This window comes from Pan paniscus, chromosome 11, assembly GCF_029289425.2.
Source record: "Pan paniscus chromosome 11, NHGRI_mPanPan1-v2.0_pri, whole genome shotgun sequence".
Lineage (NCBI taxonomy): Eukaryota > Metazoa > Chordata > Mammalia > Primates > Hominidae > Pan > Pan paniscus.
The window spans coordinates 29060987-29080012 of record NC_073260.2 but is presented as its reverse complement, the minus strand read 5'-3'; the positions used below and the strand labels follow the sequence as shown (position 1 = coordinate 29080012).

Below are 19026 nucleotides of genomic sequence, written 5' to 3'. Positions count from 1 at the left end.
TGCCCTGCTACTCATGCACACACACACACACACACACACACGTGAAGACATACTGTATTATAATTTTTCATGACCACACAGTGATAACAACTGATACATAAATTACTATTAGACAATTATGCATTTTGTTTTACCTTCAAAGACAATGAGCTCTAATCAAAAAGCCAGACAATAACACAGGTTGGCAAGGATGTGGAGAAATCAGAGCTCTCATCCATTGCTGGTGAGAATGTAAAATGGTGCAGCTGCTTTAGAAAACAGTTTGCCACTTCCTCAGAAAGTTAAACACAGAGTTACCATATTACCCCAAAATTCCAATCCTGGATATATACCCAAGGGAAATGGAAATTTTGTTTACACAAAAATTTGTACACTAATGTTTATACCATTTTTTTTTTTTCTGAGTTGGAATTTCGCTCTTGTCGCCCTGGCTGGAGTGCAGTGGCGCAATCTGGGCTCACTGCAACCTCTGCCTCCCAGGTTCAAGCGATTCTCCTGCCTCAGCCTCTCAAGTAGCTGGGATTACAGGTGTGCATCATCATGCCTGGCCAATTTTTGTATTTTTAGTAGAGATGGGGGTTCGCCACATTGGCCAGGCTGGTCTTGAACTCCTGACCTCAAGCGATCCACCCATCTGGGCCTCCCAAAGTGCTGATATTACAGGTGTGAGCCACTGTGCCTGGCCAAAGTACTGATACATTCTATAATATGAATGCACCTTGAAAATGTATGCAGTGAAAGCAGCCAGAGACTAAAGACCACATATTCTATGATTCCCTTTATAGGAAATGTTCAGAATAAGCAAATCTATTTTGCTTACTGTGGATTTGTGGTTGCCTAGGACTGGGGGGTGGAGGATGGAGGGAATTGGGTGTAACTACTAAAGGGTACAGTGTTTCTTCTTAGAGTGATGAAAGTGTTCTAAAATTGACTGTAGTGATGATTGCACAACTCTGTGAATATAGAAAAGGTAAAGAGATAGTCATACTAGCTGTGTATTCTGAATTTATAGGTTATGATTCATCCTAAAGGGCAATTAAACACTCACACTTTAATGAAGCTTGAAGGAAATGGAGAAAGGGAACTTATATTATGCTCTGGGCACCATGTCATTTATTTAATGTATTTTATCTCATTTTATCTTCGGTTAAGTGTTATTATCCTGTTTTACAAATGAAGAAACTGAAGTTTATGGAGGTTGAACTATAATGGGTCATAAAATCATTAAAGGGCAGAATGGTAGATATCACTTTTTTCATTCTAAAGCTCAAATGCATTCTAACATGTGGATAGACCACCTGTTGGTACCTCTCATCATTACAAATGAACAGATGTTAAAAATAATAATTTTGTAGAAACATTGTGTGTATTAATAAGACACACTTTGTTTGAGGTTATGGGGTTGATTATTTTTTGGGGGGATGGGATGAGGAAGGATGGCTCCAGAGACAGGAAGAAGGGATTTCTGGGAATTTCTTATGATGCTTCAAAAAAACACACAAAAAGCATAAGATATTGCAAGAGAAAAGCAAAATATATTAAGATGTCTGTAATGCACTGAGGTAGGTTTTAGAAATTGATTAACAAGGCCGGATGCAGTGGCTCACGCCTGTAATCCCAACACTTTGGGAGGCTGAGGCAGGTGGATCACCTGAGGTTGGGAGTTCAAGACCAGCCTGACCAACATGGAGAAACCCTGTCTCTAATAAAAATACAAAATTAGCCGGGTGTGGTGGCACATGCCTGTAATCCCAGCGACTCGGGAGGCTGAGGCAGGAGAATCACTTGAACCCAGTAGGCGGAGGTTATGGTGAGCCAAGATCACGCCATTGCACTCCAGCCTGGGTAACAAGAGTGAAACTCTGTCCCCCACCCCCCAAATAAAGAAATTGATTAACAATCCATCACAGGGATGAAAACCATCTTTCACCTTGAGCTCAACTTTAACAGATTTCTACTGTCTCCCTAGAGCAACTCTGCTGAGGAGGATTCTGAGGCAGAACGCAGAGCAAGTGGTGAAGAAAACTGGGATTGATTAGTGAGGCCTGCCACAGCGTAAGAGGGGAGAGGGGTATCAGGAGAGCTAATCTTTTTCTTGCTAATCTTTTTTTTTTTGCTTTTAAGTAATACAAAACATATAAGAGCATAATGAGGAAGTTTACTGTAGTTATTAGAAAAAATGTAAAATTCTAGTTGATTTTAAATTGGTCATGTATTAATAATTACTGAGACAGTGCTATTCAATTACAATGCCTTTGGATTTTGAGTATCTGCACAGAAGATTTAAGATTCTTACCGGAGAATTGTTCACATCCACATTAGCAAAAAATACATTTTGGTATTTCACAGACATAGCCTTCAAAATAAAAAATAAATATTTCCCATTAGTTTGGTGTTAATATTAAAATACACACTGGAAGTGTCTTTTCAGTAGAAAAGAAAATTGAACAAAAAGGCTGTTAAAGAGGACTAAGCATCATTCTGACATTTCACTACAGCCTAGAGCCTGAAGCATCAAGTCAAATACCAGATGATGCCAAGGTCAGATGATGTAAGGACCAGTGGCAGAAGCAGAGTCAAAGAACCAAACTGAAGATTAGAGTTTCAAGGTTGGCAAAGACATAACAGAATGTGCGTGGTGGATCCAGACTTACTTTGTGGGGTGGAGGAAGGGATAGTAGAGTAGCTTTCTCCTGGGAGAGCAGTTGGGGGAGTCTGTCTTCAGTGATCTTTGAGATACAGTTCTCTGAGCCAAACTCTACCTTCTCTTGCCTGGCATTTTGGGAGGTGCTGGTGCTACTGGTGCTAGAAGGCTGTTCTGCTTGAAGCGATGACAACATTTTAATGCTGACCATTAACCTAATTTATTTGCACTCCTGTTGCCGTCTCTCTGTGCTCTACTATGTGTGGAAACTAGATTTTCCAGGTTCCATTGCTGGCTGACTTCCAATTAGCTTCTTCCAATGGGAAGTATTTGCAGGAAATGGAAGGGGAGGAGGGAAGAAGTAACTCCCTCCTACTACTGTTTTGTTCTGGAATCATCTTTGGCAGTGGCGGTGACCATGGTGCTGGTAGTGGGCCTAGGGGAGGAGGAAGTGGCAGCAGCCACAGCAGCAGCAGTGACAACAGTGGCCTGTAAATGTCAGCTCCTGGGTGTCTTTTCAGACAGCTGTGTTCATACCTTAAGGACACTTGATGGCATTTTGAATTGTTTGCTTAAAATCATATCTCATGTATTTCTAGTCGCTTATTTCTGTTGATCTAACTCTAAAATGTTTCCTGAATTTTGATCTTTCCTTTTCCTCTGAAAGTCACTGCTCTAGTTTTGGAAAAACCTATCATTACTGACATTCACTCTGGGTTTCCTGCTTTTAGACTTTCCAATCTATTCTTGTGCAACCTCCAAAAATATTTTCTAAATGCCACATTTGATTGCGGCAAAATCCTTCTTAAAATTGTCCTATTGGACTCTCCACAGCAGTTTGTTAAGTTATAACACAAGATCCTACTTGATCTGGCCTCAGCTTCCTTTTTGAGGCTCATTTTTTGCCACTTCCATTGCACACTATATGTAAGCCTCACAGACTACATATTGCCTTCCCCCGATCACATCATACAATTTCTTAACAAAATTTTAGCCTCTCCTTTTCCAGAAATGTTCTTTTCAGGGATCTATGCCTAGTGATCCTCTTAGCCCAGGATCAGCAAACTATGCCCTGTGGACCAAATCCAGCCCTCTACCTGTTTTTTTAAATAAAGTTTTATTGGAACTAGTTGCCCATCTGTTTTTGTGTTGTCACTGGATTTTGCACTACAGCAGCAAAGTTGAGTAACTGTGACAGAGATCATATGGCCTGCAAAGCTGAAAATATTTTCTATCTTGTCTTTTACAGGAAAAGTTTGTTGAACCCTGCTCTTGCATAATTTCAATCACTTCTTAAAACCCACATTTTCTTATGATTCACTGTTTTTTTTTTCTTGTTGTAATACATCCATTAGCAATTTCTTCAGAGAGATTCTGTGGTTAGTAAACTTTTAGTTTTTGTGTGTCTGAAAATATCTTGAATTCTTTCCCTCTCTTGAATAATGGTTTTGCTAACTAACTTCCATTTCACCATCCTGGAGAGCCTGGAAAGGAAAAGTGGTGAAGATTTCTTTGCCTCCCTTGCAGCTAGAGTTCTGGATGCAAATTTCATTTTACCAGTCAGATGCATGCCAGTGTAAATGAGACAGAAGCTATTTTCTTCTTCTTTTTTGGTGGAAAGCGAGGTCATGGGTACTGGTTGTGCTAGAGGCAAGCAGTGGTGGCAGCCAGACTCAGGGTCCAGAAATTAACTTCTTAGATGTCCAGAGGCCATGGTGGCTGTAGTAGCTGCCTAATTCTGCTTCTGACTCTGACCACTGCTCTGTTGTTGGTTCTTTAACTCCCAATCATGGCCTCCCGTTTCCCGTGACTTCTGGTTATGGCAAAGTTAGAATCTCCACATGTGGGTCTGTGGTGCTCTGAAGAGTGGTTCGTGGAGTTTCTGTCCCAAGCCCATTCACCCAGTCTTCTGATGATTTTATGAGCATTTAATTCCTTGTATTAAAATTCTTTTCTAATTTGGTTCTAATGTGGTTTATGTTTCTTGCTTTGATCTCTGACTGATACAGTCATCTAACCTTTTTGGTACCAGGGACCAGTTTCATGGAAGACATTTTTTTCCCCAGACTGGGGGTGGGGGAGTGGTTTCAGGATGAAACTGTTCCACCTCAGATCATCAGGTATTCGATTCTCATAAGGAGGGTGCAACCTAGATCCCTCGCATGTGCAGTTCACAATAGGGTTTGCACTCCTATGAAAACCTGATGCTGCCGCTAATATAACAGGAGGCAGAGCTCAGGAGGTAATGCTTACTCGCTGGCCGCTCACCTCCTGCTGTGTGGCCAGTTCCGAATAGGCCATGGACCTGTGGAGTGGTACTGGTCCATGGCTTGGGGGTTAGGGACCCCTGATCTAGGGTAAGTAAAGTCTTCCTCCAACCCCCTCATATACTATGAGTTAAAAAAAATTACACACATAATACAGGAATGTCTTCTTTTGCAAAAGTTCAAACATTACAAGAAAAAACTGGTTATGGCGAAGTTAGAATCTCCACAGGTGGGTCTGTGCTGTTCTGAAGAGTGGTTAAAAAACTGAACACTAGATATTCTGTGGCAAAGTCAAGGAGATCCTCTTTCCTAAGTCTTGAGTGTCAGCATGGTAGGACCTGTCAGAAACTAAAATGTTCCCTCAGAATATTCTTCATTTTTTATTTTTAAATACAGACAGGGTTTCACTATGTTGGCCAGGGTGGTCTGGAACTCCTGGCCCCAAGCAATCCTCCCTCTTTGTCCTCCCAAAGTGCTGAGATTATAGGCATCAGCCACCATGGCTGGCCTCCCTTCTAGATATTCTAAGAATTTTAGGCAGATAAGGGATGTTGTGATGTTATGTAGCCAGTTTCTCTATTGGAATATAAGTTCATTTTAAATTAAATATCAAAGATTGTGACTGTGGTTAAAATTAACTCAGGCTGTGACTGAGGCTCAGGTGGATTAAAAAAAGTAGAAATGTTAGAAACCTTGCTAAAAATAAACCAGAGTATTTTTAGCTGTATAGAGTATTCTTTATATTTGAAGGAATAAACTTTACAAAAGTGACCATAAAACCATGTAAAGTTTTATACACTAAGGAAAAATGAAAAAAAGTGCCCTGAGATTCTTTCTGCAGTATGTTATACCAAAAATAAATATATAAAATGTTAAAAACTGTTAAGTAGGATATTACAGAAATTAACCAGATAAAATATTGTATAGATATTAAAAGATTCATTTGGAGACTATGAAAACATGAACCAATGTGTATGTGGGAAAAAGATTTAATATAAATATATAATTACAACTCACTAGAATGTTTTACAAAGTAAATCAAGGACAAGAAAGGAACATGCAAGACGTATTATTCGCCTCATTGCAATAACATGTACGGACCTGGAGGACATCATGCTAAGTGAAACGAGTGAGTCACCATAGAATAAATACTGCATGATTCAATTTTTATGAAGTATGTAAAATATAGTCAACTTACAGAAGCAGAAAATATAATGGAGGTTGCCAGGGAACAGGGAAGGAGTAAATGAGTTGTTTAATGGGTATAAAGATACAGTTGTACAGGATGATAAGTTCTAGAGATCTGATATACCAGGCATCCTCAATCCCAGGGCCAGTCTACGGCCTGTTAGGAACCAGGCTGCACAACGGGAGGTGAGTGGTGGGCGAGCTGTCATTACTGCCTGAGCTCTGCCTCCTGTCAGATCAGCGTGGAATTAGATCCTCCTAGGAGCAAGAACCGTATTCTGAACCGTGCATGTGAGGGAGCTAAGTTGCACTACTTATGAGAATCTAATACCTGATGATCTGAGGTGGAACAGTTTCTTCCTGAAACCATCCCGGCACCCCCTACCCTAAGCCCTAGTCCATGGAAAAATTGTCTTCCACAAAACTGGTCCTGGTGTCAAAAAGGTTGGGGACCACTGTGATATACAACATAGTGCTTAGAGTTAACATTAGGGTGTTGCACACTTAAAAATTTAGTGTAGATTCCATGTTAAGTGTTCTTATCACACATACACACACACACAAAAGCAGATGTACACAAGGTTTCATTTGGAGGTGATGGATTTTGATTGTGGTGATAATATCATGGGTGTATACATATGTCCCAACATCAATTGTATACATTAAATAAACAGATTTTGTTTATTTAACAATTATACCTCAATAAAGATATTTAACAAATATATATCAATAAAGCTATAGGAAAAATAACAAAGACATATGGTTTGTTCTGATAATAAGGTTGAAGAATTGGGAGAAATTTATTCTTTTATGTTATATTTCAAACAAATATCATATTTATCTGTATTCTAATCCAGTGTTTGAAAGTTCTGAACTCTTGAAACTTTGGTAAAATGTCATTGCTGTAATATGAAGAATCCATTAATTTGTACAGTTGGACTCCTTTGCACATCTTGGGATGTTCTTGCAGAATTACCTGTGGACAAGTAGTATTAATCTTCTGGTGTGTACACTCATTATCTAATTAGATCTCGGTATATTATCTTCAGTTAATCAGGGTGCTTCAAAAATCTATGGCTCCAGAATGGCTCATAATTGCCAAACTTTTAAGAATTACTGGGAAAAATATTCTGGAACTTTAAATTTCTTCTGAAACTATGAGATAGATACTGGTTGTACTCACATGGAAAACAGGAAACATCCTTTTGCAGGGACCACACCGTTTCAAAGAAAATTGAACCACTGCGAGTTTGTGTCCGGCAGCTGTCAAAAATGTTTTAAATTCATTCTGAAAACAGAAAATAAATGAGGAAATGTGCATAATCACTGAATCTCATGACATTTTGTAGAGAAGATGATGACAGATTAGTTGTGGTTTTGTTTTTGGTTTTCTTAAAACCAGGGTATCACTATGCTGCCCAGGCTGGTCTCAAACTCCTGGGCTCAAGTGATCCTCCTGCCTCAGCTTCCCAAAGTGCTGGGATTACAGGTGTGAGCCACCTTATCTGGCCATGTTCTTAAAAACCTTAACCAGGTGTACCATGCCATTGTTCTCTAGCTGACCCCACCTTAAATGTCCCTCATGTCAAATATATTTCTCTTTGTAAGTACATAAAAATCATGGAAGTCTATGCACCAAAAAGGTTGGTAATGGAAGTTGATAACGGTGGTTACCTCTGAGGAGAAACAGGTTGGCCAGGGAGGGATGGGGGCTGGAGGGTGGAGGGATGGGGGCTGGAGGGTGGATATCTATAGTACTGGATTTTTATTAAACAAGGGCCTAAACATGCATGACTAGTGAACTTTAAAAGGAGAAGAATTAATCTCACACCTTGAGTAATTTCTTGTTTTTTTGAGGGGGGAAGTGATCATTATTACAGCTACAGTTAAAACTATACATTTAAGGATTTGACATGCTTATTGCTGAATGTCAAGTGAATTTCCCATCAACTGTTTGTATCATCTAAGTAAATAAAGGTTTCCCTTCCTGGGACTCAGATGACTGCATCTATATTTGCTTGCTTTATGACAAGTGACTGGTCCTACACTAGTTATTTCATGCATGATTGATCTCCCCAAGTCCTTACAGGATTTAATCTTGATTCATTCCTGTACCTCCCATGATCCCTAACTGACACATAAGTGCTCATAGTGTACTCATAGAGTAAGTGCTCATAGAGTGTTTTCTTTATTTTTATTTTAATTTAATTTTATTTTTTGGAGACAGGGTCTGGCTGTTCATCCAGGCTGGGGTGTAGTGGTGCGATCTCAGCTCACTGCAGACTCTGCCTCCTGGACTCAAGCCATCCTCCCACCTCAGTCTCCCAAAGTGCTGGGATTACAGGTGTGAGCCACCCCGCCCAGCCTGCGTGTCTTCTTGATGAATGAATGATTTGCTAATACATAGTACTCTGTTCAAGATTTTTCCTTTTCTCACTGGAATTGCAACAATTGTAGCTAATTTACTCTGTGCCCTATATTCTCTCCCATAATCTTTACAACAACACTACAACGTGTGTGCTATTATTATCTCCATTTTACAAATGAGAAAAGTGAAGTTCACTAACTTTATCATGATCAATTAGCTGGTGAGTGGTGTAGCTGGCCTTGGTATCCTAGGCAGCCTGACTCCAGTTCCTATTTCCTTAACCACTACAAAAAATCCACTCCTGAGTTCATTATAGAATTAGGACTTATTCTCCCTTTTATTGGCCCTAATTGCATTGTGTGCTTATTCCTGGACCAAACATTAAGAGGAGGGGGATGGGATTGTTAATTGTATTAAGTCAAGCAAGGCCTATTCCCACTATGGATGGGTTTAATCCATACAAATGACATGTGATACAGTTTGGCTGAGGCCCCACCCAAATCTCATCTTGAATGGTAGCTCCCATAATCCCCACATGTCATGGGAGAGACCTAGTGGGAGGTAAATGAATTATGGGGGTGGGTTTTTCCCATGCTGTTCTCATGACAGTGAGTCAGTCTCAAAATATCTGACGGTTTTATAAAGGGCAGTTCCCCTGCACACGCTGTCTTGCCTGCCGCCATGTCAGACATGCCTTTGCCCCTCCTTCACCTTCACCATGATTGTGAGGTCTTCCCAGCCATGTGGAACCGTGAGTTCATTAGCTCTTTTTTTCTTTATAAATTACCAAGTATTGGGCATTTCTTCATAGCAGTATGCAAATAGACTAATACAACATGCCTGCTCTATAATAGCCTTGACAATTATGTGGCTACTTTGTTTAGTTTCAATCAGGTGAAAGTGATGACTCAAAGAAGATGCACTCTCTTTCTTTATCAATATTCCTCTAGGAGGGAGTAACTAACTTTTCAGAGAGCCTTGCCAAGCCTTTATTTCTCACTTGCTTCTGAAGTTGTAAGGTAGATGCTATCCTCACAAGCTCCCAACACTCTTCACTTTCCAGTAGTTGTTGTTTGGGTGTGAGCTGGCCTAGTTGGACCCATGAACTTGACTTGACTAAACTATCTGAAGGGAATACTCTCATAGTATAGGTATTTATTTAACATATGCGTATTGAGGCCTATACTATGCCAGCTTCTGCACAAACTGCTAGGATACCACTGTGGACAAAAACAAAACAAAACAAAACAAAAACTATGCCTTCTGTCTCCATGGAGTTTACATTTTAGAATGGGAAGCTTACTATAAGGTCAATAGGTAATATTTGTAGTATATTAGTGCTAATTGCTAATAAAGAAAATAAAAAGAAAATGAAGTAGGAAGGAAGAATGGGGGTTGGATTACAACTGTAGTCCGGATGGTCAAGGTCAACCTCAAAGAGAAGGTGGCATCTGAATAAAGATGGGATGGAGATCAGGGCCTCCGGAAAGGTCCCTGGGGAGGAGATGAAAGGTCTTCTGCGGGAATAAGGCTCCAGGCTATTCTGTGACATCCCCAGAACATTAAAACAATAAGTGTCAAAAGCATTAGCAAATGTGTGATGTTTCAAAACATGTTCTTATGTCAAAGTTACAGGGCAGTACTCTCTTTCAAGCTGGTGTCATTTTTGTGATCTGTATAGCCACCTTTGGGGAAAATGTCACAAGTCTAAATCTGAGAGTGCTGGTGGACATGAGGCTCAGGCCACAAACCCCCTCCCCTCCTCCAGCTCTTGACTTCTTGTAATGAGGGCAGGCATCAGAAGGTCTGGGTTCTAATGCCCACACCACCTCTTAAACGAACTAGCCCTGAATCTCTCTTTTAGAGGCAATTTTCTCCTTTATAAATCAAGAATTATCTCTGTCCTATACATGAATTTAGATTTGTTGTGACAGCAACATTGGCCTGTTCCCAATTTTCCCACCCCATTCCACATCTGGGGTTTCTGTTCTTTTTCCTTGGATAAGAGAAAAGATGTGGACTTCCTTACTTCCATGGAATTTTCCAAGCACAACTGAGGTAGGATCCATGGGATCAGATACAGGATGGGATGTACTAGGAGCTGGTCTGGGATTCACCTGAAGTCATGCAGGAAATAAAAGTCCAGGAGGAAGAAAGCCCTTCTTTATCAATTTGCCCCTTGGCTGCTTTTCTTGATAGTACCATCCCTCAAGGAACAAGGTAAAGAACAAGAATTTAGAACTCTCCCCTTGCTACAATGCAATGATAGAATACTGGATAGAGAGAACATATTCTTAAAGTTTTTCAAATCTGTTCCCAAGATGGCCACATTTGAAATATTCAGTGAAGCCAAATAAATACTTGCCATGTCTTTAATAATCTGTACCATGATTACACCAGGGAAGTGCTGATGAAAATCCCCTGTTGGTTTAGTTGGATCACTGTAGCTGTCTCCTATTTATTACAGTATCCTGCCTGGAATACATGGGTAACTTCTCTATGACATCATTAAACATGTCATCTCAGAACCTGGAACTTTGGCAGACTTTGGATCCTATTTCACTTTTATGCCATGACTAGTTCACTTGTGGACAGCCAAGAATCAGAAAACTGAGGGCTTTATATGCAGAATCAGTAATGTGTTTGCTTTATTTTCATCTTTTATAACCTATTTCTAAATATCCTTCTCCCTTCTCTAATCCCTCCGTCCCATCACCAAATGAGAAGTAAGCAGAGTAATATTAAATAGATGAGATTTTCACTTAAGAATTTGAAGATGCGATTTTGCTGTTGAGAAAAATACTAAAGTCTTAACCCTATAATAATGAGTTTCCTGTAAGTTTGATTTCATGAGTCATAAATTCCCTGAACTTTGTTATTTTGCTCTAATTATTTAGAGAGTAAAGAAATGTCACTTTTATGCACTAGATCAAGGGTTGGCAAATGTTTTCTCTAAAGGAACAGATATTATTTTAGCTTTATGGGCCTCATACAGTCTTTGTTGCATGTTCCTTATGTTTTTGCAACCTTTAAAAAATGTAAAAACCATTCGCAGCTAGTAGGATGTACAAGGAACAGCAGCAGTTTGCTGACCCCTGCACTTGATGATTTGCCATTTTCAGAATTGATGTCAGAAAAATTCTGAACATGGCCATGGCCAATGTTCTTCAAATCTACAGAGCAACAAGAACAACCAAAATGAGAAATAGTAGATTCTATAATAAAACAAAAATAGCAAAATCCTTCTTTCTGTTTTTCTATATATGCAGCTCTGGGCCTTCAGTCATGTGTTGCATGAAAACTGTCAGATGGAGACAGTGGCTGCCTCTGTAGAGGTATTTGAAGTATGCATGTAACAAAATATTACATGTACCCCATAAATATGTAGAAGTATTATGTATTGATATGGTTTGGCTGTGTCCCCACTCAAATCTCATCTTGAATTGTAGCTCCCATAATTCCCAAGGGTTGTGGGAGGGACCGGTGGGAGATAATTGAATAATGGGGGCAGTTCCTCCGTACTGTTCTCATGGTAGTGAATACATCTCATGAGATCTGATGGTTTTATAAGACGTTTCCCCATTTGTTTGGCTCTCATTCTCTCTTGCCTGCTGCCATGTAAGACGTGACTTTCGCCTTCTGCCAGAATTGTGAGGCCTCCCCAGCCACATGGAACTGTGAATCTATTAAACCTCTTTTTCTTTATAAATTACCTAGTCTTGGGTATGTCTTTATCAGCAACGTGAAAAGAGACTAATACACGTATTAACAAAAAAAATTTTTTTTATTATACTTTAAGTTTTAGGGTACATGTGCACAATGTGCAGGTTTGTTACATATGTATACATGGGCCATGTTGGTGTGCTGCACCCAGTAACTCGTCATTTAACATTAGGTATATCTCCTAATGCTATCCCTCCTCCCTCCCCCCACCCCACAACAGGCCCCGGTGTGTGATGTTCCCCTTCCTGTGTCCATGTGTTCTCATTGTTCAATTCCCACCTATGAGTGAGAACATGCAGTGTTTGGTTTTTTTGTCCTTGTGATAGTTTGCTGAGAATGATGGTTTCCAGCTCCATCCATGTCCCTACAAAGGACATGAACTCATCATTTTTTATGGCTGCATAGTATTCCATGGTGTATATGTGCCACATTTTCTTAATCCAGTCTATCATTGTTGGACATTTGGGTTGGTTCCAAGTCTTGGCTATTGTGAATAGTGCCGCAATAAACATACGTGTGCATGTGTCTTTATAGCAGCATGATTTATAATCCTTTGGGTTTATACCCAGTAATGGGATTGCTGGGTCAAATGGTATTTCTAGTTCTAGATCCCTGAGGAATTGCCACACTGACTTCCACAATGGTTGAACTAGTTTACAGTCCCACCAACAGTGTAAAAGTGTTCCTATTTCTCCACATCCTCTCCAGCACCTGTTGTTTCCTGACTTTTTAATGATTGCCATTCTAACTGGTGTGAGATGGTATCTCATTGTGGTTTTGATTTGCATTTCTCTGATGGCCAGTGATGATGAGCATTCATGTGTCTTTTGGCTGCATAAATGTCTTCTTTTGAGAAGTGTCTGTTCATATCCTTCTCCCACTTGTTGATGGGGTTGTTTGTTTTTTTCTTGTAAATTTGTTTGAGTTCATTGTAGATTCTGGATATTAGCCCTTTGTCAGATGAGTAGATTGCAAAAATTTTCTCCCATTCTGTAGGTTGCCTGTTCACTCTGATGGTAGTTTCTTTTGCTGTGCAGAAGCTCTTTAGTTTAATTAGATCCCATTTGTCAATTTTGGCTTAAAAAATTAAAAAAGGTGCTTGAAGTATTTTCAATGTCTTTGTTCATTGCTTGTTCTCTCTGTCTCTTTTTCACTGGGATGCATCCTCCATCACAGCCAGAAATGTTATTCATGCTTATATATTGTAGATCTTATCCTCATCTATTTCTCCCCCATCTTTTCTCTCATTTTCATTCAAGAAGGGAAAATGGATGTTGACACAAACTGAACATCTTCCAAGCAGGGTTTCTTAACCACAGCATTTCTGACGCTTTGGGCCAATAATGCTTTGTTATAGGGGGCTGTCCTGTGCATTGTAGGCCGTTTAGCAGCATCCCTGACTTCTACCCACTAGATGTCAGTAGCACCTCCAAGTGGTAATAACCACAAGTGTCTCCCGGGGGGCAAAATTGTCCCCACTGGAAAACCGCTACTTCAAAGTGTGAGCTCCATTGTAAGCATTATTTTCATACATCTTATAAGTGCCCAGTTAGCTAAGGTAATTGCGTCCATCTACAGGTAAGATGGTCCAGGTACAGCAAGTTTAGATAACTTACGATTGGTAGAATTAATTTGGAATCCAAGCCTGGGTTGCTTCTCATGTAGGAAGGAACACAGGGTCAGCTAAAATATATAGGTCTCTTAGCCATTTAGCACTGGATGATCTGAATTCAGAGTGAATTCCTTTTTTCTCTGCACCAGGAAGACATCTACCATTTCCATTCTCCTTTTCCTTGTGGAATTAGCTCTTCTTGAACTTCTCTCCACAGCATTTGAAAAGAAGATGGTTCATAATGAACGCTCAGACACAGCTGCTACACCAACAAACTCTGGTCATGTCCCTGGGGTTTCTGGAAGTCAAGCAAGGCTAGGCCAGTACCTCTACCTTTCAGTGCTAGGGCTTGTAGACTTTTTCGTGGAATTTGCTGCTAAGAAGCTTGCCTAGCCCAAGGACAGGGAGAGTACAAGTTGATGGCTCACAGAGGTTTATTTATTCTCAACTAGAATAAACACTACTACAATCCAGAAAATGGCCAAATTCACTAAAATTGATTTTTTTTATGTTTTGCAGACAGAGCTAGTCAGTAAGCATGGCAAATTTCTAGTCCTGGAAAAAGGCTCCTGGCCTAGTATTTTCTAGAAAAGAGCCATCTGGGCTTTCCCTTTGCACTTGACTGCCTCCTTTGTTTCCCTAGACTAATTTCTTACTTCGTTGGACTCACAAAGCTCCAAGACAGTCTGAGTGGAGTCTCTTTTTGAGTAGTGAGAGTTGCATTTTTTGTTTTTGTTTTTATTTTGATTTTTAAAAAATTTAACCAGGAAGAGAATCCTGAGAGTGGGTTGGGAATTTTAAATCTTGAAAAATCTACAAGAAAAACAGACTGGAAAGAAAAGAAGTAAAAAGAGAAAGGAAAGGAAGAGAAGAAAACTGGTAAGAGGAAAAGGGAGAAAGGAAGAGCAAAAGAAGACAAAGTTTAAAAATTAAATGAAAGAAGGGTGAAAAAGTAATTATAGACAGAGGATAAAGAACTTATAATTAGGGGTTGGGCGTGATGGCTCACACCTGTAATACCAACACTTTGGGAGGCCGAGGTGGGTGGATCACTTGAGGTCAGGAGTTCGAGACCAGCCTGGCCAGCATGGTGAAACCCCGTCTCAGTATACCAAAAATACAAAAATTAGCCAGGCCTGGTGGCGTGTGCCTGTAATCCCAGCCACTCAGGAGGCTGAGGCAGAAGAAATATTTGAACCCAGGAGGTGGAGGCTGCAGTGAGTTGATATCGCACCACTGCACTCCAGCCTGGGTGAGAGTGACACTCTGTCTCAAAAAAAAAAAAAAAAAAAGAAAAGAAACAAAAACAAAAGAAAACCAGAAAACATATAAGTAAGACTTTCATTACGTGGTCATACATAGACATTAGCATCACCTGGGAGCTTGATAGAACTATAGAACTTCTAGTTCCACCCCAGATCCATTGAATTATAATCTGTGTGATTCTTGTCAACATTGATGTTTGAGAAGCACTGTTCTGGAGACAGAATTTCTAACAGAGAACTGTTCTGTGGACCTGTTCTGTGGACCTGTGGACCTGTGAACCAGCAGCATCAGCACCACTTGAGAACTGTGAGAAATGCCAATTCCCAGGCCCCACCCTGGACCCGCTGACTCAGAATCTCTGAGGGTAGGGCTGACGGTGTATGTTTTAACAAGCTCCCCAGATGACGCTGCTGCCTGTTCAAGTTTGAGAACCGCTGGGCTAGAGTTTTTTTTTTTTAAACCACTGGATGGGTTTATGTTGCTCAGGTGTATCATGTCTTCGACACCGTGATGGCTCAGGATTATTATTCAAAATATTTAACAATTTGAGTGGCTTGGATGCTGATCAGTCAGAATGAGCAACAGCTATGCATCTGCTCAGCTCATTGCTTTGCCAGGCATAAACCCTTTTAGTTTCTGGATTTGGGGGAGATCCAGTGTGTCCTAGGGAACAGATTAGGTCAGCCTCAGTGAGGTAGGACGTGGGAATAGGGTGGGGGGCAGAGCCTATTTATCAACCATTATGTATTTCAATAATTTAACAACTGCTATGAGCATTCCTGTGTGTGTCAGCTAAACATTAGCCTTGTGATGTTGATGATAAATTCAACAACCGCTCTTCCTAAATGCCAAGTAGTCAACTGCAACAAATTGATTTATTTATCAGAAAAAAAAATGTTTATTTGAAATTAGTGGCTGGGCACAGTGGCTCATGACTGTAATCCCAGCATTTTGGGAAGCTGAGGTGGGCAGATTGCTCGAGCCCAGGAGTTTGAGACCAGCCTGGGCAACATGGCGAGACACCATCTCCACAAAAAATTAAAAAAATTAGCTGGGACTACTGCATGCCTGTAGTCCCAGCTACTCAGGAGGCTGAGGAGGGAGGATTGTTTGATCTTGGGAGGTCGAGGCTACAGAGAGCCATGGTCATGCTACTGCACTCCAGCTTGGGTAAAAGAGCAAGATTCTGTCTCAAAACATCAACAAAACCCCGAAAAACAAAATTAGTCAGTTTGCTTGGAATCTCAACATGAACATGGGGCTCCTTGATACATTTATAACCTTCAGTGACCCTCCTTATTGTTAGGAAGCAAAACTCTGCTAGGTCCCTGGGCCAATAGCTGATCTCAAGGACAGGACCGGAAAAAGCTCTATTAATTGAAGGGCACTCAGTGCTGGCCCCAGGTTATTGAGCAGGAGTTGAGGGGTTGGATACCATGGATAGTGCACATCTTGAAAAGTGTGGAGAAAAAGAAATCCACGAGGCCAAGAACTGAACAAAATACCAAGACAGAAAAGACCATTCTCACTCTTCATTCAACCCCTGCAATGTGCATTAAGGGCCATGAATGAATTTACATGTGCAAAACCTATGCCAAGGACAAAATGTTCCACAAAAGTGAGTTATGTAGTATTGACGGCAATTATCGCCAGCACGGGGCAAACTCATGCCTCTGGCTTTTGTAGGCTGTATCTTTGTGTGCTGTTGTGAGATATGCAGAAATTGATCATAGTGAGGACAAACATGTACATCATTGTCTAAAACTTTGTAGATTCTGATCGTAAAAGTCCTTGGATTTTCCTTCAGGCAGGAAAAGAGCTGGGACAGAGACTGAGGTCAGGGAAATGCCTGCCTCTCTGTAGTAAACAAGCACTTACAGTAAGGGAGCTGTTACATGTGGGTCAGTTTAGAAAAATGATTCAGCAGGCCAGGCACGGTGGCTCACACCTATAATCCCAGCACTTTGGGAGGCCGAGGCAGGCGGATCATGAGGTCAGGAGTTCGAGACCAGCCTGACCAACATGGCGAAACCCCGTCTCTACTAAAAATAAAAAAATTAGCTGGGTGTAGTGGCGTGCACCTGTAATCCCAGCTACTCAGGAGGCTGAGGCAGGAGAATCTCTTGAACCCAGGAGGCGGAGACTGCAGTGAGCTGAGGTTGCGCCATTGCACTCCAGCCTGGGCAACAGAGTGAGACTCCATCTAAAAAAAAAATGATTCAACAAACATATTTCGTGAAAACGGAAATGAACCTCAGTGTGCCCTTGCATAAACCAAGGAATAGGGACAAGAACGTTAAGAAAGAATATCAAGTTTTAATGTTTTAGCAAGAAAAAAAGTCACTGTAATAAATTCAGGAAAACTGCCTCATTGGAGCAGCCTACTATTGGGAAAGGATAGAAAAACGTGTGATGGTATTATTTTATTTTTTATTTTATGTATTTTATTTGATGGGGTCTTGCTTTGTCACTCAGGCTGGTGTGCAGTGGTGCCATCATTGTGCAGTGGCGCTGATATGCAAGTTGCCCCATCACTGCAGCCTCAATCTCCCAGGCTCAAGCCATCCTCCCACCTCACCCTCCTGAGTAGCTGGAACTACAGGCATGCACCACCATGCCGGGCTAAGAGATGGCATTATTAAAGAGGGTCCCCAAATGCATATTGCTTGTAGACAGAACTTATAATGTATTATCAGTGTAAGAGTCTATTCCTGCGCAATTCTGTATCTTGTATCTGTCTTGTGCACGATAATGTGGCTTAGTAATATTATACCATCGTATAGAAAAAAACTTAGCAGTAGCAGAAAAGGCTCTGGAGGGAAATAATTTTAAAGTGTTTTTTTTTTGTTTAAGCATTTCACAAAATAGTTTTAAAAATAACATGTATTTGATTAAAAGATGAATATACATTTTTGAAGAAAATTTGGTTCATCAGGGATAAACCGAATATATGATAATGGTCTCATAGGATTAGAATTCCTGTCATCTGCTAACACTTTACTTGCGTGTTTGTGGCAATGCTGTTGCAAACATGTCGTGCTGCCAGATCTGCAAAATGTAGCTCATACAGTTATGTATAGCACAGAATACTCGATAATGGCGACAAACAACTATGCTACTGATGAATGTATTTACTATACAGTTGACCCTTTAACAAAATGGGTTTGAAATGTATAGGTCTACTTCTATGTGGATTTTTTTTCAATAAATATTTTAGAAAAATTTTTGGAAATTTGCGACAATTTGAAAAAACTTGAAGCCCAACTGCGCAGCCTGGGAATATAAAAAAATTAAGAAAAAGGTATGTCATGAATCCAAGAAACACACATAAATACCAATTTTATAATTTACTACCATAAAATAGACACAAGTCTTTTTTTTTTTTTTTTTTTTTTTAAGACAGATCCTCGCTCTTGTCACCCAGGCTTGAGTGCAGTGGCGTGATCTTGGCTCACTGCAACCTCTGCCTCCTGGGTTCAAGCGATTCTCCTGCCTCAGCCTCCTGTGTAGCTGGGATTACAGGTGCCTGTCAACACACCCAGCTAATTTTTGTATTTTCAGTATAGACAGGGTTTTGCCATGTTGGCTAGGCTGGTCTCGAACTCCTGACCTCAGGTGATCCACCCACCTCGGCCTCCCAAAGTGCTGGGATTACAAGCATGAGCCACCGCACCCGGCTGACACAAATCTATTATAAAAACTTAAAATTTATCAAAACTTACATACACAAACAGATCGCACATGGTACGTTTCATAGTCGAGAGAAATATGAACAAATGCAAAGATGCAGTATTAGATCATTTAGTACAATTTAGTACAAATTAGATCAATTTAGTACAACTGTACTACTGTAATAATTTTGTAACCATCTCCTGTTGCCATTGTGGTGAGCTTAAGTATTACAAGTATTCTCTTAAAGCACTGTGAGATGCTCATCATCTCTGATGAGATGCTCTCA

General features: G+C 40.4%; 1 protein-coding gene across 5 annotated transcripts in view; it reads right to left on the bottom strand.

Moving 5' to 3' along the window:
* Positions 1-10968, bottom strand: part of TXNDC8 (thioredoxin domain containing 8) — a 34439-nt gene extending 23471 nt beyond the window's left edge. For 2 of the 5 annotated variants that reach the window (XM_057298677.1, XM_008963260.3), the window contains exons 1-2: positions 10833-10944; positions 7283-7387 (exon numbers count right to left, since the gene is read on the bottom strand). In XM_057298677.1, coding sequence (XP_057154660.1) covers positions 7283-7387; positions 10833-10856 — 129 coding nt within the window. In that variant the 5' untranslated portion in view covers positions 10857-10944. Of the gene's footprint in view, positions 1-2296; positions 2357-7282; positions 7388-10496; positions 10706-10832 lie in introns of those variants that run through there. The other 3 variants (XM_063594274.1, XM_063594276.1, XM_063594275.1) reach the window with 3 other exon arrangements.
* Between the last annotated feature and the right edge of the window lie 8058 nt (positions 10969-19026).